This window comes from Thermobia domestica, chromosome 1, assembly GCF_964235325.1.
Source record: "Thermobia domestica chromosome 1, izTheDome1.hap1.1, whole genome shotgun sequence".
NCBI classification, from domain to species: Eukaryota; Metazoa; Arthropoda; class Insecta; order Zygentoma; family Lepismatidae; genus Thermobia; species Thermobia domestica.
The window spans coordinates 63,617,620-63,630,531 of record NC_137454.1 but is presented as its reverse complement, the minus strand read 5'-3'; the positions used below and the strand labels follow the sequence as shown (position 1 = coordinate 63,630,531).

Below are 12,912 nucleotides of genomic sequence, written 5' to 3'. Positions count from 1 at the left end.
TGGAAAATAAGAAGGTGGAATTATGGCAGTTCTATTGTATGGCAGTAATGTTATTATGGCAGTATTGTTTATACAGTAGGGTAGTCCCAACCTTTTTGTTTTTGACCGACAACACATTTCACTGTACGCCCACATCACAACACATTTACTTGATTTTTTTTATAATAGTAATATAAATTATAATAGAAAAAGACTGAGTAGTACTGAGTATTGTTGCTTCCGGTGGAGGCGCTGACTGATAAAATCAGTCTCAAAATTGATTTTAACTAATTATTTTCATGATTTTCAAATTCTAGTACCGCGACATAGCCTGTGAAACTGCGTGGTACACCAGTGTGTCGGCTGAGAACCACTACAGTAGACTCCCGACTATCCGGCTTAATATGGCGGAAGTCAGATTACGAAAAGAGTTGGATATGCCAGAGTTCTGCTATAACTCATTCTTGCACAACCATACCATTAAAAATACTTTAAATACCAAAACCTGCTGTTATTCACAGGTATTTAGACTGGTAGACTTCTTAGCACAGAGCAGCACTTATAAATGATTATGCAATGTACTGTATATTCCAAAAAATTAATTTCAGAAAAGGAAGCCCAAGGATAAAAATATTGTACACATTTTAAGATAAATTTTATAACGTCTATTTATATTGGAGGAAAGATAAAATGGTTACACTGCATATGCTTACAATTTTAGAATAAAATATTAACGTAAAACGTAGCCCTAATTATTAAATAAATGATTTAACTAGTTTTACTGTTCACTAATAAACGACTACACAAATTACGAGGCGCATCCAGAAAGTAAGTTTTCCACGCGTCCCATAGCTAGGAAACGGTATGTTGCGCGAAGCGACTACGTGTACGTGAGAAAGGTTCTAGCATGGCACATGTACTAGCGGAACTTCCCTAGTGCTGTCAGTAACGTCGTGGCAGTGGTTGAAGATGGACGTTCCTATTTCAGCTCCCGCCGCGTGTGAAGTGCGAGCAGTGATAAAGTTTTTGAATGCACAGGGCATAGCACCAATCGAAATCCATCGTTAGGTGTGCCAGGTCCATAGGCCTAACGGGATAAGCAAGCAATTCCTGCAGATTTTCCGCTCCTTATTGCACACCACTGCCACGGAGTGCCTGTTGATCAGGAAGTTTTGTGTTGAAGCAACTGACCCTAGAGCACAAAGCAAGGCGCATAGAGTCAGCATTGACATTTTTGCAACGATACAGCTGACAATGGATTTCAATCGGTGCTATGCCCTGTGCATTTAAAACCTTCATCACTGCCCGCACTTCACACGCGGCGGGAACTGGAATAGGAACGCCAATCTTCAGTCACTGCCACGACGCTACTGAAAGAATTAGGGAAGTTCTGCTGGCGCATGCGCCATGTTAGGACCTTACTCTCTCACGTACACGCAGTCGCTTCGCGCAACATAGGTTTCCTAGCTATGGGACGCGCGGGAAACTTACTTTCTGGATGCGCCTCGTAAAAACATAGGCCTAAAAGAAAAGCTATTGAAAGATGACTGCTTTTCCTTGTTAAGCTACGTGTTATAAGTTGGTAGATCTCTAGAAAAAAAAAATTACAGAGTTTTTCTTTCCAATTTCTTTTTTGGAACTAGGCCGGATAGTCGAGGGTTTGGTTTGATACATTTCTTCATACGTGTTAGAAATTTCCTTAAACTTAGAACATAATGAGTATTGCGTTGTAAATATTATACACATTTAGTTCTTTTAAATGAGATATGGAAGATAACTGTAGTGAGTTAGGAATTAGTAATTTACTGAACTGAATTATATTTATCGCCCTTTTATAAATTAAGAGCAAAAGCTCGACCTTTCTTACCAGAATTCTGTTATACGTCGTTATTAAAAGATTTACTATCAAACACTTGACATTCCATTCTGTTAATAAAAAGTTATTTTTTTGTGTTAAGAAAATGTTTGAAGTAGTTGGAAAGAAAAATATGAAGAAATTTAGAAAGCGTTTTCTGTACTGTGAACATTGCTTAAAGAAAATGTTCGCCTTGTAAGTTTGTGCAAAAATATTCATAATACTTTTATTTCGAAAAAATAATAGTAATAAATCCTCATTTCGTCGTCTTTCCGACGGTTATTTTCTTCTTTGAATAAAGGGTGCTTCGAATGAACTTTGGTTGATTATCAGCTAAACTTCCATTTTTTTCTAAGTCTGCAAGTACATATACTTGGCCAGACAGTTTTTTATTAGCTGAGGCAAGCACACCGACTTCTGTTAGTATTTCTGGCTTTCTAGACCGTAATGCACCAACTCTTAGTTTAAGTAGTTCTGCAGTTGCTCTAAACAAATGGTGGCTTGGTCATAACAGGAAAGCAAGTATTTTTCTCGTCATTCATCTGATATGTTCCTTATAATTAAGGGTCTATTCGATTATTTCCTTTAATTGTGAATTTACATTTATAGGATATCGTATAACATAAAATACGTAACTTCTCTTTAGCAAAAGAGATGAGGATTATCTTACAGAAGGAATACATTATTTTAAAAGTTATAGAAGAGGAAATGGCATATTAAGTTAGTGTCCAATGCTCCATTTCTCTGCAAACACTATGTTTGATTACTACAATGTTTAATATATATTTATAGACTAGTTGGAACATTGTAATCAAATAATAAGGTCATAGAAGCCAGATTTTAGTTTTGCGTTCTTCAAAGTCAAATGTCAAGTAATAGTTTTGACAAAGTGGATACTTTCAAATATCTAGAATCAACAATAGCAGACTACAATCATACCCATGAAGAAATTAAATATCGACTGAAGGCAAGAAATTTATTTAATAGTACAAAATCTTTTGTCTTCGAGTATTTTGTTGAGGAATTTGAAGCTTAAAATATATAGAAAACGATAATTATACCTGTTGTGCTGTGCGTTTGCGAAACATGGTTGCTTTGAAGGAAGAATGCAGACTGAAAGTATTTGAAAATGAAATCCAGAGTCCAATATTCGGGCTCTAGGGTGATGGAAATTAGAAACAGTGGAATCTTTATAACGAGGAACTGCGTAATTTATACCGTTTTCTTAATATAATTGGTTCATTAAGTCTAGAAGGTTCAAGTGGGCAGGCCATGTAGCCAGAACGAAAGAAAGTAGGGGCATGCTTTCAATATTTTAGCTGGAAATTCAATTTAAAAAAGATCACTTGGAAGACGTAGGCGCAGATGGGAGGACAATATTAAGATGCATCTTGCAGAAGCAAGGATACAAAATAGTAAAAAGTGGATCCATTTGGCGAAAGACAGAAGTCAGTGGAGAGATTTTGTGAGTGCAGCATTGCATCTCCGGATTTCATAGGCCATAGAGTTAGGTAGTTCTCAGAGTCAGTACCGAGTCTATTCATGTAATGAAAGTGGGACGGACGCTGAAGAATCACTCCCGAGCCCCAACGTAGAATTACCATTAACCGATTTCACGCGTGGTTGCAATTTCAGCTTCTAGAGTTTCAAAACTAAACCGGGACAAGAATGGATTTTATTAGTATTAATCCCCGATTATCACATATTTTTGTCGTCCTTTCGTAGTTGTAGGCTCAGTGAATATATAATATTAATGATATACTTAAAAAATATTTGTGCTTAGTCGTTTGATATCGCCTTTGGTATGCATGAATTCAGTTTCGATCCCCAATCAGAATATATATAATATATATATATATATATATATATATATATATATATATACAGTGGAATATTTTTAATTCGAAGTCCAAGGGGACACGAAAAAACTTCGAATTATCCAAAATTCGAATTATCCAACAATATTCATTTTCACATACATAACAACAAACAAACCAAAGTACTGTGCATCAAAAACATATTCATATGGTGTAGACTATACCTTTAAAGCAGCTTATTATTTGCGTGATTGAATACCGCAAACTAAGAAACGACATTGACTCCACATAATTCAAACTACATGTACAAGGGAAAATATATTTACGTACAACACTACAACATACATTGAATAGCCCAAACAATTAAACACCAGTAACAATTTGAATATTCTGTTCTCACTTTTAAGAAGTCGTAAACCTCATTTGCTTAAATTTGATTGTTTTTGTACGATCCATAAATCTTGAATTTCATGTATTGCGTGGAATACGATATTCATAACATTTGGTTGACTTTATTAATAATTCATCTTAAATTTTCAACCAATTCTGAAACAAGAGGAGATTGGCACACGTTCTCTATCTTTACTTCTTCCCCAACTGACCTTCATCTGTATCATTACATAGATTTTCTATTTATCTTTTGTATTACTCTTCCCTATGGCTGCATCTAGATAGCTGAAAACACGTTAAAACTGTATTTCTCTGTTTACATCTGTCCAACAATAAAAATTTTCAACTGTATTTACTTCGAATTATTCAAACCTTAGGTTCAAAAGTTCGATTTATACACGATTTTTTACTATTGTTTTCAATACAGTTTTCAAGGGGAATGGGCTTCTGTTCGAATTATCCAATATTTCGAAATATCCAAGTTCGAATTAACGAGACTCCACTGTATATAATTACCAATAATTTCGAAGCGAGTAAACCAGTTTAGTGAGATTTTCGTTAATTTTTAATCTTTAAAGAGAACACGTCGTATTTTGCGATTGTTTTTAAAGAAAGGTTACCTTAAAAAAATTTTTTTAAGCGTATATTACTTATCTATCAGCAAAAGGCATTGGCTATATAACCGAACGATGAAAGCATATTTCATGTTTTATAGGATTTAGATAATTTTTGGAGAAATTATTTTGTTTGTAAAGCATTGAATTCCTTATCTCCTTGCACCTGACTGATTTCGTGGTCTGAGGAGTCATTCTTAAGCCTCAAAGGAGTTAAAATTTAGGAAATATCTGTCTTATTGTGAAGCCTCAAAGTAAGCACATGCAAAGTATAATGAAAATTGAATAATTTTTAGGAAAACAATCTTCTTTTTTTTAAAGTGTTGAAGTGAGCTCACCCTTTAGTCTCTAACTGACTTTAGCTCCAGATGCTAGTTAATTAAGGAAAAAACATACATATTAATGAAAAATTATCACAATTTTTTTTTTTAAAGGTTGGATGGAGGTAAATTTATTCTGCTTAATCTAGACTGGTTTCTACTCCAAAGTATGGATAGCCTATAATGAATAAGTCTGAAAGATAATCTACATAATATTTCATGAAAATTGGGTATTTTATTAAGAAAATCACAATGTGAGATTTTGTCACATTATATTTATAAGAAAGTTCCAAGTACGGATTTCATTAAAATCAGAAATTTTACGAAATTACCGTGAAAGCTCCCCCCTCCCCCCCTCACACACTCCAATGTGTGTTTTGTCAAATGTTACAAGCGTCTTTATGTTTGCTTCAATTACCTTGGTATCTTCATGGTGTGGTCTTAGCAGATCAGCTTTTCCTGTAACAATACGTTGATTAAGAAGGGGGAATTACTTAAGAAAAAAAATGCCTCTAGATATGCAAGGGAAATACGTTAATTAAGTTTACTGATTGCACATTTAAAAAACAAAACTTTGATAAACATTTCTATTGCCCGCAATCTGTGATGTTTTAACTGTTGAACCATTGGACTTTCTTAGTCGTCTTTTGCGAGGAGACCTGGGTTCGATTCCCAATGAGAGCACATGTGGATTGGATTCCATATAAGCTGAAGGTCACATTTTATTTAACCTTAAACCAAAATTAAAATGCAATGGTTCATTGGTTGGTTGCTGGTGGATGTGCACCATGCATTTCAAAACAATATTGTATTAATATTGGAAAGGACGAGTTCTACACTTGAAACTTTGTATAAGTTAAAGTAGTACTTTATTCAAAACAGAATATTGTAGAGCGTTCACCTCTGGTGCTTGAGATTCCGGGTTTGATCCCAGCCCCTACCAAGTGAACTTTGTGGTGGACAAACACCGTGTGCGTGGGTTTCATCGGGGTTCTCCCGTTTCCTTCCACTTTCTTTATTCCACCATTTCATTCATTTCTCATAATCACCGTCTCCTTTAGCCTAACCGGCATAACCGTGGGACCTAAAAAGATTTAGTTTATTTTCAAAACAGAATATTACATGTCATATCGAAAGGAAAAAAATCCATTGTGGTGAACCAACTTCCTTCTATCAAAAATAGTAAGAAAACATTAATTTATTACGTGTTAGTTGATAAATAACTTGACCGTTGTATTTTATGCATGCCTTGTATCCTTATTTATGACTGTTTAACTTGTGTTTTGTGTTTGTTCATATTCATCAAATTTTGAAGTGTATATTTGCTCCCGATTTCTGGTGGAAGTGCTTGCCTTGGATGAAATATGAAATAGTGTTTTGAATCCTTTTTTTAAAGTTGTAATCCCTGTGTTTAAAAGTTCTCAAAAGAATCATTGAACTCTGATCAATCCATGGGGACGCGGTGGCTGTGTGGTAGAGCACTTACCTCTGACGCGTGGGGTTCCTGGTTCTATCCCCGGCCATGTAAAGTTTTGGTGCACAACATTATGTCTGTAGGTTTTCTCGGAGTATGCTCGTTTCCGCCCACTTTCTCATTCCACAAATTCTTCCAACATCATTCACTTGCCTTAGCCTAAGGGGCATAATCGTGGGAAGTTAAACTAAAAGATTTCTAATCAGTCCAATAAAAATAGTATTTTCTTTCAGTAGAAACAATATTTAGAATATGTTGAAGCTATCATTTCTTATACCTTCAACCTATACTTAATAATTTTGTTTCTGACTGTATGTCAGAAAAAAAAAGAAAAAATACAGTCGTAAACTCAACATTTTCACGTATTATTATTTTTTTTCGTAAATATCCTTATCTTCAATATAAAATGTAACTGCTGTTTAGCTTTAGTAGCCCTTATGCGGCTGACGCACAGAGCTAAATGATTCGATTATGAAGAATACAACGATTATATTGTATTACGTATGGTATTATATAATCCTGTAGTTCTCGTGTAATAAAATTATATACATTCTTTTTTTTTCTACTTGAACGCTAAAATTATAATATTTCAGAGATCAGTTCGTATCGAAAATGCTACACACATTTAAGATCTAACAGTCGAATTCCTGTACATTTTGACAAGGGCTGAGTACTGAACTGTGCAGTGCTGCTATAAGTGTAGTTCGCTGGAAAGAGTAGAAGGATAAATAAAAAAGAAATGAGTATGTCACAGCTTTGTTTTAAACCTTCTAAATTAGGCATGACAAAACAAGAAAGCGATGCTGGGCGGCGGTCGGTGAAGTATATCTGTTAGCTTCGACGTACTCCATATACTTTCAGATTTTGTATGTACCATAATATGTGGTCCTATGTAGACAAAACAGGTTACGTTTAGTGCACATTACTTGAGCATTGTGTGGAGGCTAACAGAATGAGGCCTAGAAAGCTACAAATGATAACAATGAGATTTCCGATGTGCTGACAACTCAGTACTTAAATACCATTGAAGCCATTTGGCGGATCGTAGCCTTTCGTAAGTTGTAATATTTGGAAATTTTATGTATATGTAGGTGTATAGCAAAAAAATCATTGAAATTCCGCTTCACCAAATGATGATCTTGTATTGCTAATTAAAAATTTGGATTAGATTCTTGTTTGGGATGCTCGTGTGTTTTGGATCTTACTTAAAGGAGGTTTAACCAACCAAGAAGGCACATTATATGATTTGCTTTTAGTGATCAATTTTTATAATGCTGTGAATCGCTGTTTCTTTTAGTAATTAATTAATATATTTTGCCTCTTTTTTTTTTTTCTGCAGGACAAAAAGCAAAGAAGCTAAACGGATGGTATGTGATTGTTTTTTGACTAAAGAAGAAATTCTCAGGGGAGAAATGGGCTGCGGAGAGGATTGCCTCAATCGTCTTCTCATGATAGAATGGTAAGCTCATAATTACTGAAATTTTGGTGTGAAACTAACAGAGAAAACTGATGGTACAAACGTGTATTATTAAGCTTCAGAAACAAGATAAAGAAATGGAATGTGCAGTGCGCATATATACATTCATCTCAGTGCACTTAAACTGTTTAAACAGCGTGTAACAAAAAGGTACGACAAAATTTCAGGGTTGGATTTTTTATGGGTAGAGAAGTAAAAAAAAGTTCATATGACCGTATGTTGGGAAATGCATCGTTACAGAGTTACGGCGTTTGAGTCACCTGACGGTGTGAAATAGTCAGGTGGCTCATTCCAAGTTCAGTTCGATCTGTTATATTGTTTTCATTTGTAGTTTGTAGTGTTATAGTTACTTCTTTCTGTTTCCTCAGATTTCAGCTGTCTATATATTGTCAATATTTCTCTGTGTTATCAGTGAATCACTGAGTTTAATATCGAACAGTTTATATATATATATATATATATATATATATATATATATATATATATATTGTGTGTGTGTGAGAGAGAGAGAGAGGCAGAAAGAGGCAGTATTGGGCGTTTTATCCATGCATGTTTGTTGCATTACTTTTGTAACGATTGGTTACAATTGAACATTTACAAAGGGTAATCAAAGAAGACTGAGAAAGTTTTCTTTTCTCATGGAATACACTAGGCTGGGTCGAAATTGGCTTGGTCTTTTTCGAAGTATTCTCCATTGTTGAGTTGAATACCCTTTGCCCAACGCGTCTTCAATCCTGGAAGACATACTGGAAACCGTCCTTTGATACCTTCAGAACAGCCTCAGTCTTCTTCACGATGGCCTCCGAAGAACCGAAACGTTCCCTCCGTGCACACTTAGCTTCTTTTTCAGACAGGAAAAGAAAAAAAAAAGTGTGCCACAGGTAGTGTTGTAAATAGAAAAAAAAAAACCGTTCGTATTTTTTCAGAAATGTACGTTTTTTTTAGAAAAAAAACATTGCCTCCCGTTTTTTTTCTAAATTTCGTTTTTTTTTTCAAATAGTCATTTCTAATGCATCTTACGTCTATTTAAGTATTAAATATTTTTATGTAGGTATAATCACCGTAAAATGCAACATAAATTAAACGTTAGATACTGATACGCTACAAATATTTTACAATTTACATGAATGCCATACCTATTAACAATTCGGGTTTCAGCAGTTTTCATCAATATCAACTAAGAAATAAAAGTAGAAATGAAGTTTTGTTTTTTCGTGAAAGCTGGCCTTTAATAAGTACGAAAAGAATGTCACGAACAGTATAAAATTCCAATAACTTGTCTAAAGCTAAAAACTAATACTAATTTGCCTAATAGTATTTTTCTAAATATCATATATAAATAATTTGTAGAACTAGATATATATGATATGCAGAGCCGGCTCTACCATATATGCAACGCGTGCATTTGCGTGGAGCGGCAAGTTTGGATGGTCCGGTAAAATCTGCCATAAGTATATTATTTAAATTAAATATTTCTTGTTGTAAACAGACTTCATGATGATGGTAGTTACACTTACTAAGCTGACCTTCTATTTGAATACTACATTCATAAATTATGTTTAGGTTGCATTAGTTTAAGGCCACATGGATAATGCTAAAGCAAATGGTCGAATAAATCCGAGCACAAATTGCTTGATTGTTGCCAAATGCAAGAATTCAGTTCTCGAATAGTAGTGAATATCTGTTTCATTTAGTAAGTTATCACAGTTTTGATATGACAACTAGTCTTGTTTTTGTCAGAAACAAGTTCCTTAGCATTGAAGATAGAAAAGTTTTTAAAAACTGTTAACAGATATTGAAGAGAAATCAAGAAATAAAGATAAAAGAGCTCGTTGCACTGGAATTGCAAACTGATACATTGAGATTGAAGCTCGATAGTGAATTCTATAAAAAGGATTACCATCTTTCCTCTGCAGGTGTGTTTGCTTTATCTTTCACTAACGTAATAGATTAATATTTTTTTTTTTAAAAAAAAAGACACAACGGGATTGCATTTTTAGTAAGTATTTAAGCCTTTCTGAGTGCAACTGCATTTAACCTCACCTTTGTTGTTCATGCTGGAGTAGCATACTTAAAATCATGACTTCTAAGATTTGTTCTTTCTGGAGAAAGGGGGAGGCGGCAAATTATGCCATTGCATGGGGCGACAAATTGACTAGGACCGGTTCTGATGACATGTATATAAAAGACATGAATATAGGATGACACAATTTGAAGTAATGCAGGATGTTTCAAAATTAATATTAGGGTTTTGAAACTTTGTAGTATCTATTACAATTAACTTACAATTATAAATATTATATCAAATGAAAGAGCAACCCAAACAGTTTTGTACGCACGCATGTACATGCATTGTTTCTTCTGTCTGCCGTTAGAAAGAGCTAGTAGCAAAGATGGAGACTAGAGAGCAGAAAGTTTTTTGTGTTTTAATAAAGACTGAATCTGTACAGTGCAACGGTCTGTGTGAAGAATATTAAAGAGACGCTTGCAACTACGTCCTTATCGTTTGCAGTTGCTACAGGTCTAAAGCCTACAGACTACGGTTTACGTGCCAATTTCGCAAGTGAAATATTGCTGCATAACAATGAAGATTTTCTGGATCGTGTCGTCTTCAGTGATAAATCGACATTTCACCTAAGAGCTAATGTGAACACTCATAATGTTTGTATCTGGCCGTCAGCAAATCCTCAGGAGACGGTACAATTGAAACGAGACTCCCCTAAATTGAATGTTTTGTGCCATATGGCGGAAAGTTTATGGGCCTTTCTCGCCTATCGACTACATGTGTGCCGTGTGACAAATGAATCTCACATTGAACACTTGTATCAAAGACTGTTTGAGGTGCTATTTTACTTGATGTATCGCTTATAATTGTACGTAAAATGTAATAAGTACTACGAAGAATTAAAACCCCAAAATTCATTTTGAAACAAACTGCATTTCTTACCAACAGTGTTGGAACTAAGAAGTAAAAAGGAGAGAAAATTTTCCTTATAAAATTATTGTTTACAACAACGATATTATTATTAGTCGAGACTATAACTACAACAACAACACGAGTTAGTAGTCAAAAAATGTAATCAAATGTATACTCGGTGGTCCAGGTAGCCAAAGTGGCACACACGGGTGTGACATTTGTTTAATCCGCTCCTGTGTGGACACTAATTAAGATATCGGGATATTATTCTTGCAAAGTATGGTTGGACTATAGTTTATCATATTATTTTTTTCTTCTGGTGTCGAATTTCCTTCTCAAATTTCACCCCAGTCAAAAATTCGAGAATTTTCTAATTTCGAATTTCCTTTACTTCTTTTTTCCCTGTAGCTTCCTTCGTTGTAGAAAGACCTCCTTATACTTGCCAGGTAGATACCTCGGATGGATACCTAACTGTTGACATCAATTGGACGGGCCTGCGCGCAGTGTTGCCATAGGGAACGCACGAAAAATTCGTATTTAGGTTCTAACCCTTGATTTTTCTAGTTTTTCCCTACTTTTCTGTTTACAGTAATATATTTTTGGTAATTAGAAGCTTTGTTCCTTAAATATCGTCATAATACTTGTAGGATATATTAGTGGTGTACCAATGTTTAATTTAAGATAGCTTGCGTCTGTCTGGTAGCAGTGTTACCAGCTACAGAATTTTAATTCCAGATTTTAGGGGGAAATTTTGGAAAAATTATCTGTTTTGTCTCTATTATTTCCCTCTTGTTGGCTACATCGGAACAAACGTACCAGTATCTGGAAGTCTCGTCTTTGCTCTACACAACGCACTATAGAAAGTTTCAATAGGATAATTAGGGGAAGTACAGTAGATCTTGTCCTCTAATTGGGAAGATAACTGTGATTTTTTTAAAGGTAGAATGATATATTTTTTTATTGACATGCTTACTTTATTAGATATCGTCACAATACTTGTAGGATATATTAGAGGGATACCAAAGCTTATTTTAAGATAGTTTTTGTGTGTCTGATAGTAGTGTTGCCAGCTACAGAAAATTTTAATTCCAGATTTTAGGGCAAATTTTGGAAAAAATCCCTTTTTTATTTCTATTATTTCCTTCTTGGCTACATTCGAACAAACGTACCAGTGTCTAACAGCCTCATCCTTAGCCTACACAGCGCACCATAAAAAGTTTCACTAGAATAATTAGGGAAAGTACAGTTGAGGTTTATAATAAACCATGTTCTGTAAATGGTAAGAAAATGGTGAATTTCTGAGGTAGAATGAGATTTTTTTTTTAAATTTCATGCTTACTTTGTTATATATCGCCATGATACTTGTAGGATATATTCTTGGAGTACTAAGGGCTATTTTTAGATAGTTTTCGTCTGTCTGATGGCAGTGTTTCCAGCCAAAACAAATTAATTCCCGCTTTTACGTGAAAAATTCGGAAAATTTCCCTTTTCCCCTCTATTATTACCCTCTTACTGACTACATTGAAACAAACGTACCACTACCTGAAACATTCCTCTTTGCTCTACAGAACGCACCATAAAAAGTTTCAATAGGATAATTAGAGAAGCTGTAGCCCCGGCATATTTGATTTTTGCTTGTGAGGCGTAAAAAGTGTCAAAATTTCATGTATATGACAGATTTTTTTCTTTCCCTCTTTGGATGGAAGCAAGCGACTTCAGGATTTCACTGTACCTTGTCAACACACCAAAGATTTTTTTAGGCGACTTGAACCTATATAGCAGCAGTGGTACTAGATACAAAAAATTTTGAAATTCTGTTAGGGAATTTTTTGTAAATTTTCACCCCTACATTTCCCTCAATAATTTCCCACGCATTGGCAACACTGCAATGCAACTTACACCAAAAAATAGCCACATCCATTTTCTAAAAAACAAGGCCTTAACCATATCAATCGAATGAATGGTTTTTGAGCAATAAGTCACTAACTGGAAGTGTAGGAAAACGCCAAAAATAACCTGGGGCCGAAAGGAATAATCACACAATTTTGCTAGTATATAGGTGCAAAGAA

General features: G+C 34.7%; 1 protein-coding gene across 4 annotated transcripts in view; it reads left to right on the top strand.

Annotated features, from left to right (window-relative positions):
- Nucleotides 1–12,912, top strand: part of Set2 (SET domain containing 2) — a 139,916-nt gene that overhangs the window by 59,565 nt on the left and 67,439 nt on the right. For all 4 annotated transcript variants that reach the window (XM_081757930.1, XM_081757916.1, XM_081757922.1 and 1 more), the window contains exon 3: nt 7,789–7,908. In XM_081757930.1, coding sequence (XP_081614056.1) covers nt 7,789–7,908 — 120 coding nt within the window. The remainder of the gene's footprint in view (nt 1–7,788; nt 7,909–12,912) is intronic.